General features: G+C 44.0%; 1 protein-coding gene across 2 annotated transcripts; it reads left to right on the forward strand.

The window, feature by feature from the left end:
• The first annotated feature begins 1,300 nt into the window (after positions 1 to 1,300).
• Positions 1,301 to 18,436, forward strand: LOC117363085 (transmembrane protein 217-like). 2 transcript variants are annotated; one of them, XM_033950350.1, is made up of 3 exons: positions 1,301 to 1,652; positions 16,924 to 17,460; positions 18,043 to 18,436. In XM_033950350.1, exons 2-3 carry the CDS (start codon positions 16,945 to 16,947, stop codon positions 18,103 to 18,105), a joined length of 579 nt encoding a protein of 192 aa, XP_033806241.1. In that variant the 5' UTR covers positions 1,301 to 1,652; positions 16,924 to 16,944; the 3' UTR covers positions 18,106 to 18,436. The 2 variants fall into 2 exon arrangements, with proteins under 2 accessions (XP_033806241.1, XP_033806242.1); XM_033950351.1 differs by lacking the exon at positions 1,301 to 1,652 and adding an exon at positions 1,896 to 1,984.
• Positions 18,437 to 26,813: the final 8,377 nt, after the last annotated feature.

Raw genomic sequence — 26,813 nt, forward strand, 5'->3', positions numbered from 1 at the left:
ACCCACTGTGGAAGGCTTCACTCACGACTGGATGGTGTTTGTCCGAGGGCCGGAGCACAGCAACATTCAGCACTTTGTGGAAAAGGTCGTCTTTCACCTCCACGAAAGCTTCCCTAGGCCAAAAAGAGGGGATTGATAAGTCTTGAGAATCTAGAAGGGAAGAAACCCAGTTACTTGCTCAAGGCTCTTTTTTCTTTTGAAAAATTTCTCCTTTATCAAAAGTGGACCCCTGATGAAGGTTAGTCCGAAACACGGACCGTGTTGGGTCCCCTACCTGGTAAAAGGTTTTTATTCAAAAGATTTATTTGTCATAATAAAGACTGCCTTCATCGTGTACATTCTCCTGCAGTTTTTTGGTTTGTTTGACCTAAAATCATCACCCTTAACCATGCGTACTAGACCTTAGTTGCCATTAGGCAGCTTGCTGTAGACGTGATTACGATGCCTACTTTTTTGTAATGAGTTTTTAATTGATTATTAGCGACAAGATCAATTACCATGCCAATTAAAACAATTAAGTTAGGCGGCAGTAGGGTATCATTTACAAAATCTGTCCCTAAGCGTACACTGGGGCTTAATGCACTTTAGTAAAACAGACCCGATTTCCCCAATGAATATACATGAGATCTATTAGCATACAATGAAAGTAGTGCATGCAAATAGATCTCATTCATATTCACAGGGGAAATCCTGAAAACCTGACTGGATTGCGGCCCTCGAGGACTGACTCTGACACCCCTAACCCTTTATGGACAGGGAAATGTTGAGCTCACCTGACTACACCACCACTGAAAGTGTGGGAGCTGAATCCAAGCCACCTCTAAAATAGCTGTTTCAGTCGTTTCCAAGATGCCGTAATTAATCAACCAGTCAATATTTTGAAAGGATATAGAACGTCCTGATAGCCACCTGCATCTCTGAAATGCGGCAGGGTGCCACACACACCATCTTGCTTTCTTTTTATCAACTCACACTTCAACTGTGGTTAGGGATGCACAACATTTCATAAAGTTAATTACTATTCTAAGGTTCTTTTTCTAGCAGTTTGAATTGCCTTTTCCTTAGATAGCAAAGTGAGTGATAATCAGGTTTTCTGAAACAAAACTGTAGGAGCTTCCAACAGTGCTTAAACGTCTTTTATAACAGACAGATCAAAGTTGTGCTGCTATCTTCTTAAGACATCCTATTGCCCTGCGACGCAACTTATCGCCGTCACTTATCACGCGCCCTCCCTCCTTAATTATTTATGAAGCAGTAGAATCAGTTTGTCAGAACCATATAGCGGTAGTTCCATTGCAGAACTCACAAAAAGCAACGACTATATGTTGCAGAAGTAAGAGAAAATAACTCTCTGACGGCAAGAAACACAATGTATACGAGGAAAAGGGAATCTCAATGCAAGTCAATGAGGATCCTGCAAATCCTGGTTTTACCCAGATCCGGCGACGAGAGAGTCGCGCGCGGGCTTTGTTTTTGAACGTCCAACGGTTAGGAATGTGTGGGAGGGGCCAGGGACGACCCTAGAGGAGCTGCGAAGCGCGGAAGTGAGCTGAAGTGACTGCTGAGGGCTCCATCTCACCTCGTCTTTCCCCCCAAAGAGCGAAAGTATCTGTCAGGGCAGGAGCATTATTTAGTTCTCATAGATTTTGCAGGTAGGCTGTAGAAGGGGATAAAAAAAATCACATAATTTTAAGAAATGGCACCCAGCCAATGATGGGGGGTTGTAAGATTTCCTGGGACAATCCAGATCTAACTCCCTCGCTGGCATATGTGTGTGGGTTTCGTTTTTTTAATTATTGTTTCCACCGGGCAGATGGGAACAGGGACGGACGGTCAGATGAATCCTCGCTTCCCGTTACCGGCTCTGCTCTACCCGCCTATTGGCAGCAGTGGGCAACGTGGACTGGGACCCGAGTCTTGCACATTGCACGCTGGAGCATGAAGTCGGCTTGCACTTTTGGGAACAGGCGTACAACCTGCAGATGTACAATAAATAATAATAATAATAATTTTATTTCTTATATACCGCTGTACCGTGAGGTTCTAAGCCTCGCCCTTTACTCCTTCCCTCCCTCCCCCCCCCCCCTTAGAGCTTCTTTCAGATCACTGGTCTTTAGTTGAGCTCACATCCAATAAGATCAGTGAGAAAGTGGTGAGCAGGAGGTGAGGCACTCATAATGCAATTTGTTTGAACTGGAACTTCTCTCTTTTGCACTAGGGTTATTGCAGTGATTGACCTGGCCCACAAGTCACATAACTTGGTTCCTTTTGGAACACTACAACAACCAAGACTTCTCTCTCCTCTGTTTTTTAGACCAATTATTTCTTCCCCTCCCCCCCCCAAAGTCCGGCATATACAAGACTCTTTGAATGTCCAAAATCAGTACAGCAGCATGTCATAATTCTCAATAATAGTGCTACTCTTCAACCTTGAGCCCTCAAAAGCTGTTGAGTGCAAGTGGAGAAGATTTTCGGTAAGGAGACCTCTGCTATACCCTCGACCTCCGACTCGGTCAAATCTGCTACGGGGTGTCCTCCTGCCTCCATGACTTTGGCCTCGACTTTCATCAGACCTTCCTCGTTCAGAACCTCCTCGACCTCGAGTAAATCTGCCAAGTCTTCTCCTGAGCTTCCCTCAGGTCAGATACCTCAGCAGACAGTTCCAGTGGTAGTCCTCAAGCTACCCAAACATCATTCCTCCAAGTCGAAGTATTCTTCCTTTTCATCCTCGGACCCTTTAGCCTCAGCAAGTGGTCCAGTTTCAGACTCGGATCCACAATTGCAGGCTACCATCCAGACCATTTTAGAGCGGGAATTTGTTCAGTTACTGACCAAATATAGTCCTGCCTCGACTCTGCTTCCTGCAGTCCAGCCTAGGTACTCAGGATTTTCACAAGAGGTCGAGTCCTTGCCTGTGCCTCAAGGTAAATCTACACACTCTATGCAAGGAGTCCAGTCTTTGCGAGTGTCTGGTCTGGAATCTTCACACTCTGTGCAAGAAGTCGAGTCTTTGGGAGTGCATCAAGATACCTCAATCCAGACCACAGAGTCTATGGGACTTCAATCTACAGCTTCTAGCCCTATTTCCTCACATAAGGCATTGCCCAATTCAAACAGATCAGAGAAGGTTATCATGCTGCTGTACCGGGCCAAGGTGCACCCTCATCTGGAGTACTGCGTACAGCACTGGTCACCGTACATGAAGAAGGACATGGTACTACTCGAAAGGGTCCAGAGAAGAACGACTAAGATGGTTAAGGGGTTGGAGGAGCTGCCCTACAGAGAAAGATTAGAGAAACTGGGCCTCTTCTCCCTCGAACAGAGGAGATTGAGAGGGGACATGATCGAAACATTCAAGGTACTGAAGGGAATAGACTTAGTAGATAAGGACAGGTTGTTCACCCTCTCCAAGGTGGGGAGAACAAGGGGGCACTCTCTAAAGTTAAAAGAGGATAGATTCTGTATAAACGTAAGGAAGTTCATCTTCACCCAGAGAGTGGTAGAAAACTGAAACACTCTTCCGGAGTCTGTCATAGGGGAAAACCCCCTCCAGGGATTCAAGATAAAGTTAGACAAGTTCTTGCTGAACAAGGACGTGCGCTGGTAGGGCTAGTCTCAGTTAGGCGCTAGTCTTTGACCAGAGGGCTGACGGGTGAGCGGACTGCTGGGCATGATGGACCACTGGTCTGACCCATCATAATACCATGTTCTTCTGTTGCTAATATTAAACACATGGTTGAGGAAGTTTTTGATTTGAGGGATGGATGTCCGAATTTAGACTTAAGCTTAATTATGAAAAAAAACCTTTATCCCAGGACAAGCAGGCAGCATATTCTTGACTGATGGGTGACGGCACCGACGGAGCCCCGGTACGGACAATTTTAGAGTGATTGCACTCTAAGAACTTTAGAAAGTTCTAGCTCGGCCGCACCGCGCACGCGCGAGTGCCTTCCCGCCCGACAGAGGCGCGCGGTCCCTCAGTTTCTTAGTTTCCGCGGAGCTAAGAAGACGCGTTTTTCAACGGCTGTTGAAACTTTTTTCTCTTTGCCTTCCCACTCGCGTAAACTTTTGACTATTTACATTATTTCTTTTCTTTTTTCTATTTGGTAAAAAAAAAAAAAAATCCTTAATTTTTTCTTTAATTTGATCTTTCCCCGGCGGGGCCTTCTGCCACCATCGAAGCCTCGGCCTTCGATTTGGCTGAAGCCGTTTTTACGTTCATGCCCCCTCAGCCAGGGTTTAAAAAGTGCCAGCGGTGTGCTCGGCCTATATCTCTCACGGACCCACACAACTGGTGTTTACAGTGTTTGGGTCCTGAGCATCAGGCCTCTACTTGCACCCGCTGTGCCACTCTAAAAAAACGGACATTAAAAAATCGCCAAATCCAGCAGCGATTATTGTTCGGTGCCGAGATGTCCAACCCCGTTCCATCGACTCCAGCTTCGGCACCGATTCAGTCGGCACCCTCTTCTTCGACGCCGCGTGATTCCGCACCGGCGTCTCACCAGTCAGGTAAGCCGGCTAAGAAGCCTTCCCCGCTGGAGCGTCCTCCGGTCTCGAGTGCAGTGAGTCCAATCCTGCCGACTGTGAGACGCCAGCGGAAGCGCTCCGCCCCTATAGAGGTGAGTCCCTCGACATCGGGCTCCTCATCTCCGGGGCGTCGAGCGGCACCGCAGGTACCGCAGAAGAAAAAGGCGGTACCGGTGCCATCCCTTGATGACCGCATCACGGCCATCCTTCAGGAGCAGCTTAAGGACCAATTAAAACAGCTCCTCCCTGCTATCCTGGCTCCGAACCTTCCGGTGCCGGCCCGCACCGAGCTACCGGTACCGATTGTGGAACAGCCTGTGTTACCTGCTTCCACTATTTCGGTACCGCTTCAACTAACCTCATCGGTATCGATGCCAGTTCTTGCACCGGAGCCGAGAGCTCACCATCAATCGGTACAGACTTCGGCACCGGTGCGGCCGATAACATCTCCTGACTCGATATCGATAAGGTCGGGTAAGTCGATGCACAAAACCCGACACTTACAATCATCGACACCTGAGTCTCGGGACCATGCTTCCCATGTCAGGGATCCTGATCTGTGGGGAGACTCAGAGGAACCCTTTCTTTCTGAAGGCGAATGTTCCTCATAGGAGGAGGATTCAACTGTCCCTGACCCATCCTCCAAACAGGTCACTTCCTCTTTCTCTTGCTTTTTGAAAGAGATGTGTGACTCCTTGTCCATTCCTTTGGAGGCTGAATCCAAAAAGTCCAAAGCTTTTTTGGATGCCCTTGATTTTGACCAGCCTCCAAAGGAATTTTTGAAACTCCCTCTTCATGACATCTTGAGGGAGACTTTCTATAAGAATTTAGAGACTCCTTTAACTGTTCCAGGGGCCCCACGTAAACTGGATTCTCTATATAAGGTAATTCCCATTCCTGGGTTCGACAAACCTCAACTTCAAGTTTTCAAGTTTTTTATTTATTCTTGATTAATCGCTTTCTCTAATTCAAAGCGATGTACAAATCCAAATTTAGTTAAAAGAGAGCAAACAAACAGACAAACCAAACATTGGGATTTACAATGCTTACAAAGGTTAAAACTTGTTAAACTACATTGGGTAAAAATAGGGTTATGAAATACATTCGTTATATAAAAGATTAAACATAGGAAAACACATTAGGAAAAATAATAAATAAAAAATCAGGAATTAAAAGCATCCTTAAAAAGAAATGTTTTTAATAGTGATTTAAATTTTACCAAATCTTGATCGTTCCGTATAAAAATTGGAAGAGCATTCCAGGTTTGAGGGGCTGTTACAGAAAATATAAATTGTCGTCTTGTATTAATCAATTTCAATGAAGGTATTGTTAATAGATTTTGATCAGTAGATCTTAATGTTCTAGTTGGATGGTAAGGTATTAAAAGTCTATGAATAAAAGCAGGAGTCTTATATAATAGTGTTTTAAATGTAAGTAAACAGATTTTATAAGTTATTCTATGGATGACAGGTAGCCAATGTGCCTTTTCAAGTAGGGGAGTAACATGATCGAATTTTTTAGATTTTGTAATAAGTTTTATAGAGATATTCTGTATAATTTGTAAACGTTTAATTTCATTTAATGCAATACCTCTAAAAAGAGAATTACAATAATCTATTTTTGATATGACTAATGAGTGGATAAGAATGTTTAAAGATTGTGCATTCAGAAATTTTGAGATGGATCTAATTTGTCGTAATCTGTAGAATGAAGTTTTAACAATATAACTTATATGGTCATGAAAATTTAGTTTGGGATCCACAATTACTCCTAATATTTTCGTTTTATTGACTATCTGTAAAGGGATATTTCTTATAGTAATAGGGGTGACAAGTGTGGGATTTTCCTTCCAAGGAAAAATCATCAAATTTGTTTTTTTTATATTAAGGGCCAGTTTATTAGTATTTAGCCAATCTTGAACTTGATCGAGTTTCTTACTAATCTCATGTATTTCTGAAATATTATCCGTATCTACAGGGTGTAACAGCTGAATATCGTCAGCGTATCCGAAAACTTGAAAACCTATAGATTGGCACAATGTAAGGAGTGGTGCTAGAAAGATATTAAATAGTAGAGGAGAAAGAATAGACCCTTGAGGAACACCGAAAGTGGATGAAATAGGATTAGATATAGATTCTTTAAAGAAAACAGAAGAAGAGCGATCTGTAAAATAAGAATTAAACCAGGAAAGAATTTGATCAGTGATCCCAATAGATTGAAGTCGATTTATGAGAAGTTTATGATCAATTGTATCAAATGCTGCGGAAAGATCTAGTGAAATTAATAAAGTAGTTTTGTGATGGTCAAGAAAATAATGAATGGATGTAGTTAAACCAATTAGTGATAATTCTGTGCTGTGATGTTCTCTAAAACCTGTTTGATTAGGGTGGAGAACGTTTGTTTTTTCCACAAAATCTAATATTTGGGAATAAACTATCTTTTCTGTTAACTTGGCCAGAAAAGGGATATTAGATATAGGCCTATAGTTTGCTGGATCTGTACTACTAGCATTATTATCTTTGAGAATTGGACGGATTATTGATTTTTTCCAGTCTTTTGGTACTTTACTTTGGGTTAGACTTTCTGTAATTAAAGTATGAATAACTGGTCCAAAAATTTGAAAGTATTGTTTCAAAATGAACGGGGGAAGAAGATCTGCTTTTGAGCTTTTAATATTGATAGATTTAATAGCCAACTCAATTTCTTTTTGGCTTGGAAGTTTAAACTTAGAGCATTTTGAGGTTGAAAGTTCAGTTTTTAACTGATCATGAACAATGTTACCTTGTTGATTTATTACAAAGGAGTTTCTTATAATTTTAATTTTTTCTGTAAAGTGATCTGCCAATTTTTGTGCTGTAAGTGTGTTATTAGTTTCATTTGACTTCTCCTTACTAGTTGAAATTGATATTCTTTTTAATATTTTATATAACATTGATGGATTTTTGGCCTTTGTTATTTTCTCTGAATAATATTGCATTTTTGCTTGATTTATTTTTGATTTGTAATATATAATTTGTTCCTTGAACAATTGTAAATTTGTTAAGGTTTTATTTTTTTTCCATGCACGTTCTAGAGATCGGACTTGTTGTTTAATTAAATTCAATTCTGATGAGAACCAGGGATTGTGAATTTTACGTTTAGAAATTGTCTTTGTTTGAAGAGGGATTACTTTTTCTAAGAATTTTAATAGAGCTACATTCCATACATTTACTAATTCATCTATTGAATTTGATTTTGTTAAATCAATTTCAAATGAAGAGAGAATAGATTCTATATTAATATTATTGTAGTTTCTAAAATTTATTATTTGATGTTTTAGATTATTATTAGTACAATGGATGGAGTTATATGTTAATGAGATTAAATAATGATCAGACCATGGAACTGCAGAACAGTTATTTAATGACAAAATATTGTTTGTGGTTTTTGATATTAGAGCCATATCCAAAGTATGACCTGCCTGATGAGTGGGTTGAGAAATTACAGGATAGAGATCCAGTTGGTTTATGTGTGTCAGAATGGTTCTTGTATAATTGTTATTAGGTTCATCGAAATGTATGTTAAAGTCTCCCAAAACTATTGGATTTAATGTAGAGCTACAGAAGTCAAAAAGTAAAGATTGTAGCTGGGTGACAGTATCAGCTGAGATAGGAGGTGGTAAATATATTAATAACATTTCAGTCCTAGGCTTTGTCACTAAGGAGCATTGTAAAAATTCAATTACGGAATTTTTTGGTGAATAATCAACTTGTATCAGTAATGAGTCTCGAAAGATAATAGCTAACCCACCTCCTCTTTTTTTGCTACGATGGTTAAAAAAAAAATGAATAGCCTTGTGGACAAGCATAAGATAGATATGCCTCTTCACCAGTGGAGAGCCAAGTTTCTGTTAGACAGAGTATGTCAAGATTTTGTTGTACGACGATGTCATGTATCAGATGATATTTTGATTTAATAGAACGAGTATTTATAAAACTAATATTAAATTGTTTGTGTAAAGAATCTGAGAATGATGGTTTTAACCAAATATTTTGACGTTCAAAGGAACGAGGGATCTTTTTAATATGATCAGATTTATAAGGTCTATTCCCCCAAATAACTTGAATTGGTAACATGGTTTCATCCATAGTAGAAGAAGAATAATGATCTAGTTTTATTGTTGTGAATAAATTATTTGTATTTAGAGGAAGATTAATCAAGGAAAAGAAAAAGAAACCTAATAAAATCTGAGGAGTAATATTTTGAATAATGAACCTATTGGTGATTAGCTTAACGCACTGCAGGATCGCACAAAGGAGCGCATTAAGGAGCAGGACCTGCTCCTTAAGCGCGCTCCTTTGGCGCGCGCCGCAAAGTGTTGAAATTTATAGCACATGTACCGGGAGGGGCGGAGCCTGGAACGTGCCGCCGCACAGCGGCGGCAGAGAAGGAGAGCTTGCAAAGGTAACTGAAACAGAATCCTTACTTGTCGAATCCACCCTTAAAAAATCTTCAGGAGCCAGTGTATATGCATCGGTACCTCCTGGCAGAGAGGGTAGAGCCATGGATAAATTTGGTAAGAGGCTCTACCAAAATGCTATGTTAGCAAATAGAGCTAGCAATTATGCTTTTCATTTTTCTTTTTATTTGAAGCATCTCCTTACCACCATGGCTTCCTTCGAAAAGTACCTTCCTTCACGAAAACATCACTCTTTTCATACCTGCTTGTCGTCTCTTTTTCAATTACGTAAGTTCATGGTTAGATCCATATATGACACCTTTGAACTTACATCCAGAGCGACAGCAATGTCGGTGGCTATGCGTCGCCTGGCCTGGCTTTGGGTATCCGAGCTTGATGTTAATCATCAGGATCGGTTAGCCAACGCCCCGTGCCTAGGGGATGAGCTCTTTGGGGAATCCATGGACTCAACCACACAAAAGCTCTCTGCTCATGAGACACGCTGGGATACCCTGCTTAAAAATAAAAAGAAGCCTCCTCCGCCAAAACCATATAGGCAGCAGTCGGCCTATCAACGCCGCTTCACAGCTCGGCCATTACCTACCACTGCTCAGCAACGCAGGCGTCAGAGGCAGCAACAACGTCAGCCTCCCAGACAGCAGTCACAGCAGCAACCTGTGAAACCACCTCCTCAGCAGAAGTCACAGCCCTTTTGACTTCATTCTCCACAGTATAGCCAGTATTCCTATTCCTGTTCTCCTGCCTCAACCTATAGGAGGTCGACTTTCTCTGTTCCTCAGCCGGTGGGAAGTTATCACTTCGGACCAATGGGTCCTCAACATCATCCGCCACGGCTACTCCCTCAACTTTCAGACTCTTCCGCCTCAAAGTCTGCCAAAAGAGTCTGCTTTGAACAGTCCTCAATCTACCCTCCTTATTCAAGAAGTTCAATCCCTCCTCTTTCTGAACGCTATAGAAGAAGTTCCTTTAGATCAAAAAGGGCAGGGATTCTACTCCCGTTATTTTCTAGTCCCCAAAAAAACAGGAGATCTCAGACCAATTTTGGATCTCCGCGATCTCAACAAACATCTGGTAAAAGAAAAATTCAAGATGCTTTCTTTAGCCATCCTTTATCCTCTTCTCAATCAAAACGACTGGCTATGCTCCCTCGATCTCAAAGAGGCATACACTCACATACCGATCCATGTAACCTCAAGACAGTATCTCCGTTTCATGATCAATCATTGTCATTACCAATACAAGGTGCTGCCCTTCGGCCTTGCCTCCTCTCCAAGGGTCTTCACCAAGTGTCTCATTGTGGTAGCGGCATTTCTACGCTCTCACCACCTCCAGGTCTTTCCTTACCTGGACGACTGGTTAATCAAGGCCACATCCGCTCAAGCAGTTCTACTGGCCACCAACCAAACCATCTTGTTTCTACGAATTCTGGGGTTCGAGATCAATCTACCCAAATCTCATCTCATCCCCACTCAGAGACTTCAATTCATTGGAGCGATCCTGGACACACTCCTCATGAGAGCTTTCCTACCATCCAATCGTCTTCAGACCCTTCAGTCTCTATGTCAGCAGGTGCTTTCACTACCTTCCATCTCAGCCAGGCAAATGATGGTACTCTTGGGGCACATGGCATCTACAGTTCATGTCACGCCCCTCGCACGTCTTCACCTGCGCACTCCTCAATGGACCCTTGCTACTCAGTGGTCCCAAGCGACGGATCCTTGCTCACGACACATATCTGTGACATCATCTCTTCGTCAGTCTCTTCAATGGTGGTTGGTATCCTCAAATCTATCCAGAGGTCTTCTGTTCCATCAGCCTCCTCATCAACTAGTCATCACCACCGACGCCTCTCTTTATGCATGGGGAGCTCACTTGAACGAGTTCCAGACTCAAGGTCTTTGGACAGCCCAGGAAAAGAAGCATCAAATCAATTTCCTGGAACTCAGAGCGATGTTTTATGCCCTCAAGGCCTTCCAACATCTTCTCTTTCCTCAGGTCCTTCTGTTGTGCACAGACAATCAGGTTGCGATGTACTACATCAACAAACAGGGTGGGACAGGCTCTCGCCTTTTATGCCAAGAAGCCCAAAAGATCTGGAATTGGGCCATAGATCACCATCTCTTCCTGAAAGCTATCTACATTCAGGGAGCACAGAATTCTTTAGCGGACAAACTCAGCAGAATTCTCCAGCCTCACGAGTGGACACTCGATCCTGTAACTCTGCAGTCTATCTTCACTCAATGGGGCACTCCTCAGATAGACCTCTTTGCAGCTCCTCACAATCATCAGCTGCCCCTATTCTGCTCCAGACTTTACTCTCCTCACCGTCTGGCAGCGGATGCTTTTCTCCTCGACTGGTCGAATCTGTTCCTGTACGCCTTCCCTCCTCTGCCTCTAATGTTGAGAACCTTATTCAAGCTCAAGAGGGAACGAGCCACAATGATTCTGATTGCTCCGAGGTGGCCCAGGCAACATTGGTTCTCCCTTCTACTTCAACTCAGTTCCAGGGAACCTTTTCTTCTTCCTCTGTTTCCTTCTCTGCTTACGCAACAGCAGGAAACCCTTCTACATCCCAACCTCCAGTCTCTGCACCTGACAGCTTGGTATCTCTCGGGCTGACATCTCATGATACTCTTTTATCTCAGCCTGTTCGTTCCATTCTGGATGCCTCCAGGAAACCAACCACTCTGCAATGTTACCATCAGAAGTGGACGAGATTTTCCTCCTGGTGTCTTCTTCATCATCTTGATCCCACTTCCCTGGCAGTGGAGACGTTGTTGGACTATTTGCTCTCTTTGTCTGACTCTGGCCTTAAGTCCTCTTCCATCAGAGTCCACCTCAGTGCCATTGCAGCTTTTCATGAGCCAGTCCATGGAAAACTTCTCTCAGCTCATCCCCTGGTGTCCAGGTTCATGCGAGGGCTTTTCAATGTGAAACCACCTCTTAAAGCCCCTCCTGTTATCTGGGATCTCAATGTGGTTCTTTCTGCCTTAATGAAGCCTCCATTTGAACCTTTGGCTACCTCTCCTTTCAAGTTTCTCACTTGGAAAGTGCTTTTCCTTATTGCTCTTACCTCTGCCAGGAGGGTCAGTGAGCTTCATGCACTGGTCGCAGATCCACCTTTTACGGTTTTTCACCATGACAAGGTGGTTCTGCGTACACATCCAAAGTTTCTCCCTAAGGTTGTCTCTGAATTCCATCTCAACCAATCCATTGTTCTACCTGTTTTCTTTCCAAAACCACATTCTCATTCTGGAGAACAAGCTTTACATACTTTGGATTGTAAAAGGGCTCTGGCTTACTATCTAGAGCGTACGAAACCCCACAGATCAGTTCCCCAACTTTTTCTGTCCTTTGATCCAAATAAATTGGGACGTCCCGTTTCTAAACGTACGTTGTCTAATTGGCTGGCAGCGTGCATTTCATTCTGTTATGCTCAGACCGGACTGACACTGGAAGGTTCTGTCACGGCCCATAGAGTCAGAGCAATGGCAGCATCTGTAGCTTTCCTCCGTTCCACTCCTATTGAGGAAATCTGCAAGGCTGCTACTTGGTCCTCAGTTCACACTTTTACATCTCATTATTGTCTGGATGCTTTCTCCAGACGGGATGGACACTTCGGCCAATCTGTTTTGCAAAATTTGTTTTCCTAATGGCCAACCTTCCCTCCATCCCTCTTTTTGTTAGCTTGGAGGTCACCCATCAGTCAAGAATATGCTGCCTGCTTGTCCTGGGATAAAGCACAGTTACTTACCGTAACAGGTGTTATCCAGGGACAGCAGGCAGATATTCTTGCGTCCCACCCACCTCCCCGGGTTGGCTTCTTAGCTGGCTTATACTAACTGAGGGACCGCGCGCCTCTGTCGGGCGGGAAGGCACTCGCGCGTGCGCGGTGCGGCCGAGCTAGAACTTTCTAAAGTTCTTAGAGTGCAATCACTCTAAAATTGTCCGTACCGGGGCTCCGTCGGTGCCGTCACCCATCAGTCAAGAATATCTGCCTGCTGTCCCTGGATAACACCTGTTACGGTAAGTAACTGTGCTTTTTTGTTTCATCTCTTCAGAATAATTTCAAGACCTCTATTAACGTTAAAGATGGTGCAATATCCGATTCATCCCACCATTAAGATTTGGGGGGTTACCACTGATCAGAACCTGATTATGTGTAATCAGTTATCTTTAGTAGTTCATAAAAGGTTTTCATATTCTCTGGAAATTGTGTACTCTTAGGGCATACTTCAAATTGTCAGTCTTTAAATTGTTGGAACGATCTTTAGTAATGAGCCATTTGGACTATTGCAATATAGTCTACTTGGCTGGAACTAAGAAAAATCTCTCAAGATTGAAAGTTATTCAAAACACTGCAGTAAGACTTATTTCTGGCTTGAAAAAGTATGACCACGTATCCCGTTTCTATCGCGAATTGCATTGGCTGCCAGTGGAAGGATGGGTTATCTTTAAGTTGGGCTGTGTGTATTACAAGGTTTTAGCTGACCATATTCCTTCCTATTTGATTGAATTATTTTGCTTTTCTATTCAAAAATTTTCTCAAAGCTCTAAAGCTCTTCTGATGTTCCCATCAGTGAAAGGTTGTAAACTAAAAAGATATTACTATTGGATGCTTTCATACCAGGTTGCAAACTGGGATAAGGAGTTTAAACCTTTACTATTGATGACTGTCTCATATTTACATTTTAGGAGACAGTTGAAGACTTACTTATTTTCTAAGTTCTTAGGCTCCTAGACTCCTAACTATTTCTAGTTGTTTATTTTTAGCTGATCTTTTGTAAACCGCATAGAACTTAAAGGTGGAAATGGATTTTATGTTATGAGTGAAAATGTACAGCTCTGCTTGGTGACACTCTGGAATACTCTCCCTGAAAGGCTTCACGTAACACAAGACTATCTCTCTTCACCCAGGCCTTTAATGGAAGAAGTAGCTAACTCCAGACAGGCCCCGAAATGCTAATCACACATACAAGGAGTGACACTTGGCAGCACCTAACTAGAGCAGGACATGTTTATCCACTCCTACCCTAAGATCGTTGATGATCATTTGGAACATAGGCACTTTGCAGCCCTTGGGAACACTTCTGGATGGATCTCACTCCTCACGCACGGAGTCAACTTTTGAATGTGTGACTTTGATTCTTGACTATTTATAGTGCTCACAAACTGGGTTTGCATTAGGGGACGGGAGGAGGGTGGGGAATATGTTTACAAAAGAAAAATGTTCTGTTTTGTCCACTATGTTTGCGTGCACTTTGACATTTAATAGAAAATATTTAAACATCTACTCCTACCCTAGATGAGATCATTTTCAAGCACAAGTCTGACCTCGTGCGCAACCTTCTTCAAATTAGTGTGGTATAGTGGTTAGAGCTACAGCCTCAGCATCCAGAGGTTGTGGATTCAAACCACTTAATCCTCCACTGCTCCAGGTACATTAGACAGATTGTGAGCCCACTGGACAGATAGGGAAAATTCTTGAAGTACCTGTAGGTAAAAACCATTTTGAGTGTGGTTGTAAAATTACAAAAATAATAATAATAATAATAATTTTATTTCTTATATACCGCCAAAGCCATAGTAGTTCGAGGCGGTTTACAACGAAGAAGGGCTGGACAATCGGCAAAAATGGTACAAAGGTACAATCAGAGAAAATGGATACCAGAGAAGAAAATGGTACAAACAGAGAAAATAGGGACAATCAGCGAACAATGGTACAATCGGCGAAAAAAAAAAAAAAGGTACAGTCAGCTACAAAAGGTACAATTAGGGCAAAATGGTACAAGGTCAAGACAATCTGCGTATAGGGGTATTAGGGTGTGAATCGGGTGAATAGATTAGTTTTTAGTAGTTTCCTGAAATTTAAGTAGGATGAAGTGTGAGAGATGATGTGGGCCAGCCAGTTATTGAGCTGACCTGCGTGGAAGGCAAGAGTTCTGTATAGATAACTTTTGTAACAGCAGGCCTTTAGGGTAGGATAGCTGAACAGCTGGGTTCTGCGCGTGAGTTTGGATGGGCGGTCTAGGATGAAATGGGATACCAAGTAAAGGGAGGCCGAGCCAAGGATGGATTTGAAACAGAGACAGGCGAACTTGAATTGCACTCTTGCTTCCAGGGGTAGCCAGTGAAGTTTGTGATAGTAGGGAGTTAGGTGTTCCCATTTTTTTTAGTCCGAAGATCAGTCGGATTGCCGTGTTTTGGATGATTCGCAATCTTTGAGTGTTTTTTTTTGAAAGATCCCAGGTGATGTTGCAGTAGTCGAGTAGACTTAAGATGGAGGATTGCACAAGTAGGCGGAATGAGGGAGCGTCGAAGTACTTTCTAATGGTTCTTAGCTTCCATAAGGTGGCGAAGCCTTTTTTGACCAGAAGGTCGGTGTGAGCTTCGAAGATAAGGTTGCGGTCGAGTCACTCCAAGAATTTTTAAGGAGTTTGTTATGGGAAAGACTTGGCCGTTCAGGGAGATTGATGTGTCTTTGATTTTGTCGTTTGGACTCGCCAGGAAGAATTTGGTTTTATCTGAGTTGAGTTTCAGTTTAAAGTCGGCCATCCATAATTCAATTTGCATTAGGATTGAAGCTAGGTGATTATTTATCTCGGGGGTTATGCTGGAAGATTAAGGTGATGTCATCATCATATATGTAGAATTTGATTTTCAAGTTTAGCAGTAGATTACCTAGTGCGACCAGGTAGATGTTGAATAGCATGGGGGACAAGGGGGAGCCTTGTGGGACTCCGCAGGTGTTGATCCAGCTGGCGGAATGGGAATTGTCACTGTAGACTTGGTAAGAGCGTTGACCCGGGAAACCCCGGAACCATTTTATGACGTTGCCTGTGAGGCCGATAGACTCCAAACAGTCCAGGAGAATGGCATGGTCCACCAAGTCAAAGGCGCTACTAAGATCAAATTGCAGGACTAGTGCACTTGTGCCTTGGCTGAACAGGTTATGAAGGTAGTCTACCAGAGAAGCGATGACAGTTTCAGTGCTGTGTCCAGAGCGGAAACCTGACTGGTTGTCATTTAGAATGTTGAATTTGTCCAGGTAGGTTGTTAAATCTTGGTTGACCCTTCCATCAACTTTGTAAAGAAGGGTATGTTTGCAATGGGTCTGTAGTTGGATACAAGGGAGATGGGATCTTTGGGGTTTTTGACAATTGGAGTGATAAGTATTTGGCCTAGGTCCGCAGGGAATGAGCCTGATTGTAGCTGGGAGGAAAGCCAGGAATATAATTTGGCGATATACAAGTCCCAATCCCTTTCCTCCTTTTTCTAACCTCTGTTACTCTCCTATCTATATATTCCTTCTTTGCTTATACCCTATGGTATTAAAATGTTTTATTGATATGTTGATATTGTAATGTAACATACTCTGTCATACTTTGTATTGTAATCTGAAATGTTTGTACACTGCCTCGAGTGAACTCCTTGAAAAGGTAGTAAATCAATCCTAATAAGGACCTCCTCTTCTGCTTGCTTCCTATCCATGTCTACTCTTACCTCGACCAACACTGTCCCTATCCCATTCTTGTAAGCTCTGCCTTAACCTCACAAGCCTCAAACACTTATGATTTTAAAGTGTTTGATGCTTGTGCAGATGAGGACGGAGCTTGCAGGGACAGGAAAAGAAATGAAAAGGACGGGGTGGGAAAAATTTGACCCCCCCCCCCATGTCATTCAATAGTCCCAACCATGTTAGAATTTAGCTCTATTAGCATTGATTCGTAATAGCCACAGCTTTTTTAATAAAATATTTCCCCAGGCCTCTTTCCCTTGAAATTCCTATTTCTCTATCTAAATGAAACCCATAGGTTATTTTGGCCATTCACCTAAAGATAATGTTCCCCATAGGTCCTTCCAAGACCCAGCCATTTGCTCCCTCTGTTCATCTTGTATGGATTATTGTGACTTGCTGATTTCTCCCTTTGCAGGCTCTTGAATGAACAGAGAGAATGAGGAGCTACTTTGCCACTGGCTGCTGTGGGATGAACCCCAGGACTGGATCCCAAATGGCAGGAATCTATATGATTATAGTATGCTTCATGCAGATGGTATTCAACCGGGGCAACTTTCGGGATGCCAGACAGAGGCTACACCACATCTCAGAGCATAAAGAAGAGAAATGGATGACGAGTCTTATTCCATCATTGTACTACTTCATCTATTTCCTGCTTACCATCGCCATATTCATGTGCTGCTTCCTGCTTTTATCCATCTACCGTCAGTCATATCGGGGCTTGCTCATGTACATTGGCTGGATCTTCATCTACGAGACTATCAACACTGTACTGCTGACAGTAACTGAGGCACATATGCAGATGCATGACTTGCATGTGAGGTCAATAGAATGGTTTGGGTACAGTGTCCGACTAGCACTGCACTGTTTCTGGTTGACCTACATTGTCTCGTATGCTTTGGAACTGGTCAAGATTCGGAGATTGAACCATTTGAGCCGGACCAGACAAAAGGTAAACAAGACTCTGCCCACGCTTAAGTTCATTGCACAGCAGCAGGTGTGACTGAGGAGGGGGGAAGGGCACGACTTCTATCCTCATGGGCTTTTTCTCTCACTGCCTATTTTCTTTATGGGCAATATTGAGCTGAACAGCACCGCAAAGGTCATCAGCTTCAGCAGTCTTCGAGAGGCAGGACTCCTGACAGAATGAAGCAGGCAATTAATGAAATTATCGCCTGAAGCTGACAAATAACCAGAGCCATGCCACCACCTACCCTGAATAAATTGCTAGATGTCACAGTGCAAGCCTTTCAACAGCTGCTTGACCTGAAGACTTGCTCAATCACTGTCTTCAGCCTTGTTTCCCCTTTCCCCTATAGTGTGGCAGTTACTGTGTGTTTTGTAAACCCCCTTAGGGCCCTATGGATTTTTTTACTTCTTTGAAGAAGCCCCGTGTGAAAGGGCAGATTCTTTGTTGGATATTCAAAGCTAAGTAGCATAGTAAATGAAGGCAGACCTGAATGGTCCATCCAATTTACCCAAACATATACTCTCTATAATTTAATGATTTAATTTAAATTCTTCTTTTTCTTAGATATTTGTGGGCCAGAAACCCAGAACTTTGCCCAGTATTGGGCATCCACTGGAGTCACGTTGAAGCTCACACCAGCTCATCTAAACTATCTTAGCCTCTCCTCAAGTGTTTCTTCCTTTTAAAACTTAATTTACCAAATAAATAAGTTGTTGATTTAAAATAAAATTATTTTGCAAGGTTTTGGGGAAAATGATATCGTTAACCCACAGTGCGGGTGTTTGAAGTCCTTTTCCTTGCATTTTTTTACACCACAGTCTAGTTTAGACTAATATTAGTCTGTTTGTGTATATCCAGTTATTTTGTTTATCTGTTTGCGGACAGAATTTCTGTTTTATTGGTTCTTAATAAATATTTATTCATTGGTTTAATCTCTGGTAGATGTGTACAGTTCCATCCCCAGTTTGGCAATTTCTGTTTGTTTTCCATGGGGCTAGTTTCCTTGTTCTCTTTTTTGTAAAAGAAACACTAACAACAACAATAAAGGAGCATAGATACAATATTTGAAAAGAGAGAAAGGAATGACTTTTGGGGCTATACATTTAGATATAAAGTACATATAGGGCTCCTTTTACGAAGGTGTGGTAGCGTTTTTAGCTCACACACCGGATTAGTGCGCGCTAGTTGAAAAACTACTGCCTGCTCAAGAGGAGGTGGTAGTGGCTAGTGCGTGCAGCATTTTAAGCACGCGTTATTCCGTGAGTTAATGCCCTAATACACCTTCGTAAAAGGAGCCAATAATGTAGTACAATAAATCAATAGGCCAAGTTCTCAGGACATAAACTGCTGAAATGAAGATCAGTTTGGGTAATATTTAATTGAATTTTTAGCCCTTTTGGTTTGGTAGGAATCATATCTACAGTATATGATTGATCATGTCTGCCAAGCCTTTTCCTTGTTTAAAAGCAGACTGAAAACCCACCGTTTTGATATAGCCTTCAATCCTTAATCCTACTCCTCTCCCACCAACTGAGCCAGCAGATTAACTTCCCCTTAACTGTATCCATGACATTATCTGTTTAGATCAGAGTCTCTCAAACTTGCTCAAGCCCTGGCACACTAAAGGTAGCGGCCATGGCTCAAGGCACCCAGAAGTGTGCGGACATCTAACAAATATCAACTGAGTACCCCCAACCACAGACCTCCCAAACTGTACCCTAGACCCACCCAAGCTCTTCCCCAGATCCTGCCCCCATAATTGAAATGCAATTTTTTTCCATTCATTTTTCATATGCACACAATATACACAGCAGATATAAATTCTCAAAACTGACAAATTTCAGTCACTATATTGAAAATAAAATCATTTCATCTCAGGACAAGCAGGCAGCATATTCTCACTGATGGGTGATGTCACCGACGGAGCCCCGATACGGACACTTCAAGAACTTGAAAAAGTTATTGATGCCCGCACCATGCATGCGCGAGTGACTTCCTGCCCAATGTAGGCGCGTGGTCCCTCAGTTGCTTAGTTTCCACGGAGCTAAGAAATCACGTTTCAATGGCTGTTGAAAATTTTTAATTTCGCTGCCTTTCTGCTCTCGCGGTTTACAGATTTTTTGTCAGTTTCTTCTTTTCTTTCATTGATAGATTCATACTAAAAGAAACCCAAAAAACAATTATACTTTATTTTTTTCTGTACCGTTGTCGGTTTGGCCTTGTGGGGTCTCATGGATCACCATTTTGTTTTCTCCCCTCTGCATGGCTCTTGTCCCGGGCTGGTTTTTCCTGCCCAAATTTCCTCTATGCTCTCTAATGTAACCACCAGAGATGATCTTGCTGGAGTGGAGGTTGCCACCTTACCTTCCAAATCTCGTTATTCAACCAGAACTTCCACTGCTTCTGCCCCTGCAATTGGGGTCTCCCTCACGAGAGAAAATTTGCTGTGGTCCCTCAACTCAGCTGCAGAATAGTCTGGGCTTAGTGGAGGCACAGCGGCCAGAGGGGAGAGAGAAATCTCCCAGTCCGAAACCTCGGGTCTTCTTCCCCTGCCCCCCCCAAGGAAATGCCAGACATCCCTCCGACATTTGGTGTGGAACCCCCAGGTACGGAAACAAAGTCCAGAATTGAGTGTTGAGTAGGGGTCTGGGTGCAGGTGAATCAATCCGGACCATCCCCTTACTCTTTGAATTCGGCATTAGAATTTTTAGGAATCAGAAAGGACTGCTCTATAGATAGCGATTAGAGACGTCATCCCGGGACTGCTGCCATCTTGTATTCCTCACATGCTTGACTGTGAGCATCTTATTCTACAGAGGCGTGTGTGCAGATGTTTGCGGTGCACACGACAGTTTCACCAGGTATGAAGCCGGCCTCAACAAAAAAAATAAATAAACAATGTCAGCCTACACGAAAAAATACCTGCGGCAACAGGAAGAGGAGGAGAGGACCCAATGATAGGGAGAGACCGCTGGAATTTGGAACAAATGATGCAGCTGGACAGTGGGAAGGTAAAAGGAAGGGATAATGGCTACTGTTGGAGCAGGGAAGGGGTGCTATTGAACAGGGGGAAGGTAAAAGTTAGGGAGAAGCGCAACTGCTGGACAGGGGGAGGAGGGAAGAAAGAGGTGCTGCTGGACAGGGGGGAGGTAAAACCAATGGAGATGGACTACTGCTGAACAGGGGGAGCAGTGAAGGGGTGCTGATAGACAGGGGGAGGTAAAAGTAAGGGAAAAGGCCTACTGTTAGACAGTGGGAGCAGAAAAGGTGGGAAGGTTGCTGGACAAGGGGGAGAAAAAAGTAAGGAAGAAGGGCTGCTATCACCCATTAATGTAACAGGCTAAAAAACTGGTCAATCTATAATATTCTAAAGATTCATAATGAATTATACAAATTTCTTTTACTAATATTTCTTTGCTTTCACTCTAGTTTTTTCAAAAAGCGTTTTAGCATATTTCTGAAGTGACCCATTTACACGCACTAACTGCAAAAGCTTGATTTCTGTTAGTCAACGGGTCCCTAAAATCTGTTTTAACGCAAGATCTACCTTGTTGCTATTGATAGGGGCTATAACAAACCTATTTTCAGTCTTTACAATGCAAGCAGGGCACTGAAGATTCTATCTCTTTAACATTAAATCCATCCCTACCTCCCTCTCTGTTTTACAGAAGAAATCCGACCCTGAGATCCCTAGCACCTGACAATAAACATAGAAATAAATCCACAAGTGCTGACAAAAAAAAGTCTGGAAGCTTAAATCTTAAAACCACATGCAAATCTAGGACTTCCGCCCAGCCTCTAAAGCCTCTGGGTAAAAGAGGCGGAGCGATTACCCTGCCTGGATGTTGGTAGGGGTTTGCACAAGCAGTAGCGTGAAGATGTTGCTTCGCGGAACCTATCTTTCCCTTTTGCCCTCTTTCTGCTGTATGAATTGAAGACAGGAAAAAGAGGGAGAAGGGACTCAACCGTTGCTGCTTCTGGATGTGAACGCCCCCTTCCGCGGGAGCAGCTGCTGTTTAAGCATCTCGGACTCAAGTGGTGTGTGTTTCACGTGATTCGGGCCACATACGTTATTATTCTCTATTGTGACATCATGTGAAGTGGTTAACACGGACGGACGTGAATTATTTGACATCAAATTAAAATTCCCAGCACAAAGCCCTTGTATTGGAGATTCCAAGTTATCCAGTTCCAGATTGGAGATTTGTAACAGGCCTACAATTCTGACCACCCCCCATCCTGGTGCATTATGGAATTTGCAGTATTGATTTCTCAATGGGCAAAATCAGGCACTACCAATCCCACACTGCTTTGGGATGTTAGCTCACAATCAGGCCTGGCCATAAAATCCTGGAACTGGGAAACTTGGAATCTCTGATAGTGAGAGGGAAAGGGATTGGGACTTGTATGCTGCCTTTTTGTAATTTTACAACCACACTCAAAGCAATTTATATACAGGTACTTCAAACATTTTCCTATCTGTCCCTGGAGGGCAGTGGCGTAGCAAGGAGGGAGGAGGCGCCCCACCCCCATATTGATGAGGGCACCAGCACCCCTCCTCTTCACCCAGCCACTCCCGCCTCTTCCCATTCCTAGGGTTACCAGATGTCCAGATTTCCCAGACATGTCCTTTTTGAGGAAATGTCCAGGGGTCCGGACAGTTTTTCAAAGCCTGGCACTTTGTCCGGGTTTTGAAAAGGTTCCTTGAAATTGTATCGGGCAAGAGGGCAGGCAGTTGGGGTGGGGGGACTGGGGCATAACAGGGCGAGATGAGTGGAACTGGCCAGGCCTGGGGGCGGGTCTACTAAAGTAAAATCTGGTAACCCTACCCATTCCTCCCCTACACATGTGCACCCCCCCCTTTCCCTTGTACCTCTAATTGAAGTTGTGCTCACACAGGTCAACAACATGCTCCTTATGACCCCATCAGCTCTCCCTCTTCCTCTGCACGGCACCCATATGCCCCATGCCTATTCCCATTCCTTCCTGCCACATGTGCCCTCTTCCCTTCCCCCATATCTCTAGTTGAAGTTGTTTGTGGGAGTCAACAACTTCAACTAGAGGTACAGGAAAGGGGAGGCATGCGCAGCAGGTGGGATCAGGGAAGGAGTGGGAGGCAAAGATGAGGACGGGTGAGGATGCCTCTCACTCTCACTGCGCCACTGCTGGAAGGTTCACAATCCATCTAATGTACCTGGGGCAGACCTAGCCCAGTGGTTGCCTGCTAGTAGGAACAGTAACTAAAACTGTAAATTCTGCTTGTAAAATCAGATCTTTAATTCAGAGCTGTGGAGATGGAGTAAGAATCAGAAGCAATTTTGGGTAGAATTGGAATCGGCAAAAATGTACCAACTCCAGCTTAAAAAAAAAAACACCCCACCACCACTGCAACATATGGTAAATTTATCATTCTGTACTTATATATCTTTGTCCTGGCTCTCAAGTACTAGATCCACAACAAAAAATGTAAAGTCAAGAGTCAGATAGTAGAAAAATTGAGGAGTCAAAGGTTTGGTTAGGGTTACCAGATTTTTGTCCGAAGAAACCTGGACACATGGCCCCACCCTATTTCTTCTCCAGTCACGCCCTTTTCTGCCTCTAACCATGCCCCATTCCACCTCTAGCTCAACCCCCGCAAAACCTCGTCTTGTTTTCTGACCTCCAGGTCGCATCTGGAGGGTCTCCGAGCATGCGCAGCTGCGGCTGAGAGGTCAGAGCTTTCCAAAACAGAGAGAAAGACTAGCCTGGTCTCATTCACTGGTTCTTTACATCTCATCCTTTCTTCCAGTCTAATTACATTCACTAAGTAGAAACTCTGAACAACCGACTAGAGACCTGGGATTCATTCAGTTGCAGAGCGAGGCAGAGGGAGTGAGACGCTAAAGGGGAGAAAAGCACAGGAGAGAGAAGTAGAGGCAGGAGACTAAGAGGGGAATCGGCGAGAGTTAGCTCCGCCCACCATCTGACATCGACCACCAAAGCTCCCCCTTAAAAGGGGAGGGGCCAATGGCACAGAGTTGATTGGAGGAGGCAAGCAGGAGAGCATCTTAAGTCGAGCGTGCCTTTGCGAAGAGACAAGCCACTGCTAAAGGAGAGCAGGAGACCACAGCAGGCGCAGAGGATACACAACCAGGCAGACACAGCAGCTATAGAGGGCACACAACCAGGCAGACACAGCAGGTACAGAGGACACACAACTAGGCAGACACAGCAACTACAAAGGACACACAACCAGGCGGACACAGCAGGTACAGAGGACACACAACCAGGCGGACACAGCAGCTGCAAAGGACACACAACCAGGCGGACACAGCAGGTACAGAGGACACACAACCAGGTAGACACAGCAGCTACAGAGGACACGCAACCAGGCAGACACAGCAGGTACAGAGGACATACAACCAGGCAGACAGCAGGTACAGAGGACACACAACCAGGCGGACACAGCAGGGATGAACTTCGGATTCCTGAATCACAGAGAGACACTACAGGGACCAGACGGACTCCACCTGACCAACAGAGGTAAGAATGTCTTCAGACACATACTAGCCCGCCTACTTCGAAGGGCTTTAAACTAGGTAAGTCGGGGGTGGGTACCAGTGTTCCCTCTAAGCGGGCGGGTGTTGTGAGCAAACTTTTTTCACCGTGAGCCAAAAATATCGGGCGCCAGCAAGTTATGAGCCAACTCGCCCGATTCTCCTCTCGCCGCCCTGCCATCTGCCGTACGCCTCTTCCGATCGTGCGCTGTGACGAGAAACGTGTGCGCTGCGATGTAATATTTTGTGCGCCAGCGCACACCAGCGCAGCTTAGCGGGAACACTGGTTCAAATGGTTTTATTTATTTCCCCAAATTTATTTTTGTTATACGCATTGAAAATATTTGATATTGCGTTTAAATCAAAATCTCAATAAACTTGAAACGAGTGCCCGTGAGATTGTGGGAGGGTTAAATACTCAAAACTTAGAAGTTTTTGCTACGCCAGCTTTCTGGTATCTTTACATACAGTGGCGTACCTAGCATATGTAACATCCGGGGCCCATCATTTTTTGGCACCCCCCCCCATCTGTAAGAAAAACATGATTTTTAGTAACAAACCACACGTCACACATGAGTACCTAGGAAAAGGCAGCATCTTACATATTGCAGTGAGCAGTACATCAATACACCCATTGTAAAACTAAACAAGCCAGACCAGCACAGATCAATCCTACACCGTCAATCCTAACAGAAAACCATGTCTTTCGAACACACAGAACACAGAAAACACCTTCGCCTAGTAAGGAATATGTAATTACAAACTAACCCCTCCCTCTTTTACAAAACTGTAGTGTGGATTTTAGCTACGGAGGTAACAGCTCTGATGCTCATAAAATTCTGAGCATCAGAGCTGCTACCACCAAGGCTGGTGCTAAAAACGCTTCACAGTTTTGTAAAAGGGGGGATAAAATAAAAATACATAGACAAAGGTTAAATTGAACCAGCAAGAAGCTGGACTCTGCATACAATGCTTCACAGAAACAGTGACACATGTCTCCTAAAGCAATAAATAAATAGAAATTTTTTTCTACCTTTGTCTTCTGTGGTTTCTCCTTTCCTCATCTTCTTGTAACTCTCTTCCTTCCATCCACTGTCTGCCGTCTCTCTTCCCCTATATGGCATCTTCTCTCCTTCTATGCCCCTTCCAGAAACTGTATGCCTCCCCCTTCCATCTCTCCTTTCACCCCATTGGTCTGGCATCTCTCTCCTCGCCTTCCCTCTCCCACACCTCTCCTCATAGTCTGGTATCTCCCCTTCCCTGATTCTCTGGCATCTCTCTCCTTTCCTTTTCTTCCATCTTTCGCTCCCCCTCCATGCTCTCACATCTCCCCCTTCCTTTTCCCTTAGACTGGCATACCTTCCTCCTACGCTCCAAGCCCTGGCATCTCCTTTAATTCCCTCCCTCATCTTCCTTCTCCCTCCAGCTGGGTACCGCAACACTCTTCCCTGCAGCTCTGCACTTCCCCACAATTGCCATGCTTCGGTTCCTCTTCTTCCTTCCTTCCTCCCCCCCCCCCCGCGGGACCCTGCGGCACCATCAACTCTTACTCCCTCTAATGTCGGCCCTGCAGCTCCAGACTTCCTCGCACCTTCTCCCCTCCCCCTTTGGATCGCTATTATTTTAAATGTTATAGCCGCGGAGCTGTATCCATCAGTGGAGATGTCTAACCTCGGCCTGCCCCGGAACTCTTACTGCAACAGTGACTTCCTGTTCCTGCCTAGACGGGCGTCTGCTGCAGTAAGAGTTCCGGGGCAGGCCGAGGTTAGACATCTCCACTGATGGATACAGCTCCGCGGCTATAACATTTAAAATAATAGCGATCCAAAGGGGGAGGGGAGAAGGTGCGAGGAAGTCTGGAGCTGCAGGGCCGACATTAGAGGGAGTAAGAGTTGATGGTGCCGCAGGGTCCCGCGGGGGGGGGGGGAGGAAGGAAGGAAGAAGAGGAACCGAAGCATGGCAATTGTGGGGAAGTGCAATCCCCCCAATGCGTCCCCTTACCTTACCGACGCGTGTGTGCGCTGTGAAGAGAAACTTTGCGCTGCGATGTAATATTTTGTGCGCGAGCGCAGGCCAACGCAGCTTAGCGGGAACACTGGTGGGTACCCACTTTTACACCGGAGCAGTAAGTAACAATCCTGATGTAGCAAACCAACATTACGCTTCTAGGTCTGAGGTAAGTACCCTTACTGCAAACGAATCGCTAGGAGACAATTTGTCTCAAATGGGTGGCTCACAACAGGAGCTTAGCAAACAGAAAGAGTGGAGAGCTATGTATGTTAACGCACACAGCCTAGGGAATAAATTTCTAGAACTAGAAACAGAAATAGTTAATGCAGACATAGACATAGTAGCAATATCCGAAACATGGTTCACAGACTCTCATGGGTGGGATATAACCATACCAGGATACAACCTGATTAGACAAGATAGAGAGGGTAAGTTAGGTGGTGAGGTAGCACTTTATATCAAAGAGAACATTAAGACAACCAAGATCACAGATGTCAAGTATACTGGGGAATCCATCTGGGTAAACTTGGCCAGAGGTGGAGAAAAATGCCTGTACCTTGGTGTGGTATACAGACCTCCGAGACAATCGGAGGAAAAGGACGCAGAATTAATTGAAGACATTGAGAATATTACCTTACGGGGGGAGGCTGTTCTATTAGGAGACTTCAACATGCCTGATGTAGACTGGAACACACTATCAGCGACAACTTGTGATAGCAGGAGGATATTAACGTCCATGAAGGGAGTACGGCTCAAACAAATGGTACTAGGGCCCAGGCCATCCTGGAC

This window comes from Geotrypetes seraphini, chromosome 6 (assembly GCF_902459505.1).
Source record: "Geotrypetes seraphini chromosome 6, aGeoSer1.1, whole genome shotgun sequence".
Taxonomy (NCBI): Eukaryota; Metazoa; Chordata; class Amphibia; order Gymnophiona; family Dermophiidae; genus Geotrypetes; species Geotrypetes seraphini.

Excerpts from the sequence above, each read along its gene's own strand:
- LOC117363085 (XM_033950350.1), top strand. The coding sequence starts at position 16,945 with ATGAGGAGCTACTTTGCCACTGGCTGCTGTGGGATGAACCCCAGGACT. Across the intron at positions 17,461-18,042 it reads TGAGCCGGACCAGACAAAAG|ATATTTGTGGGCCAGAAACC; the intron begins GTAAACAAGACT and ends TCTTTTTCTTAG.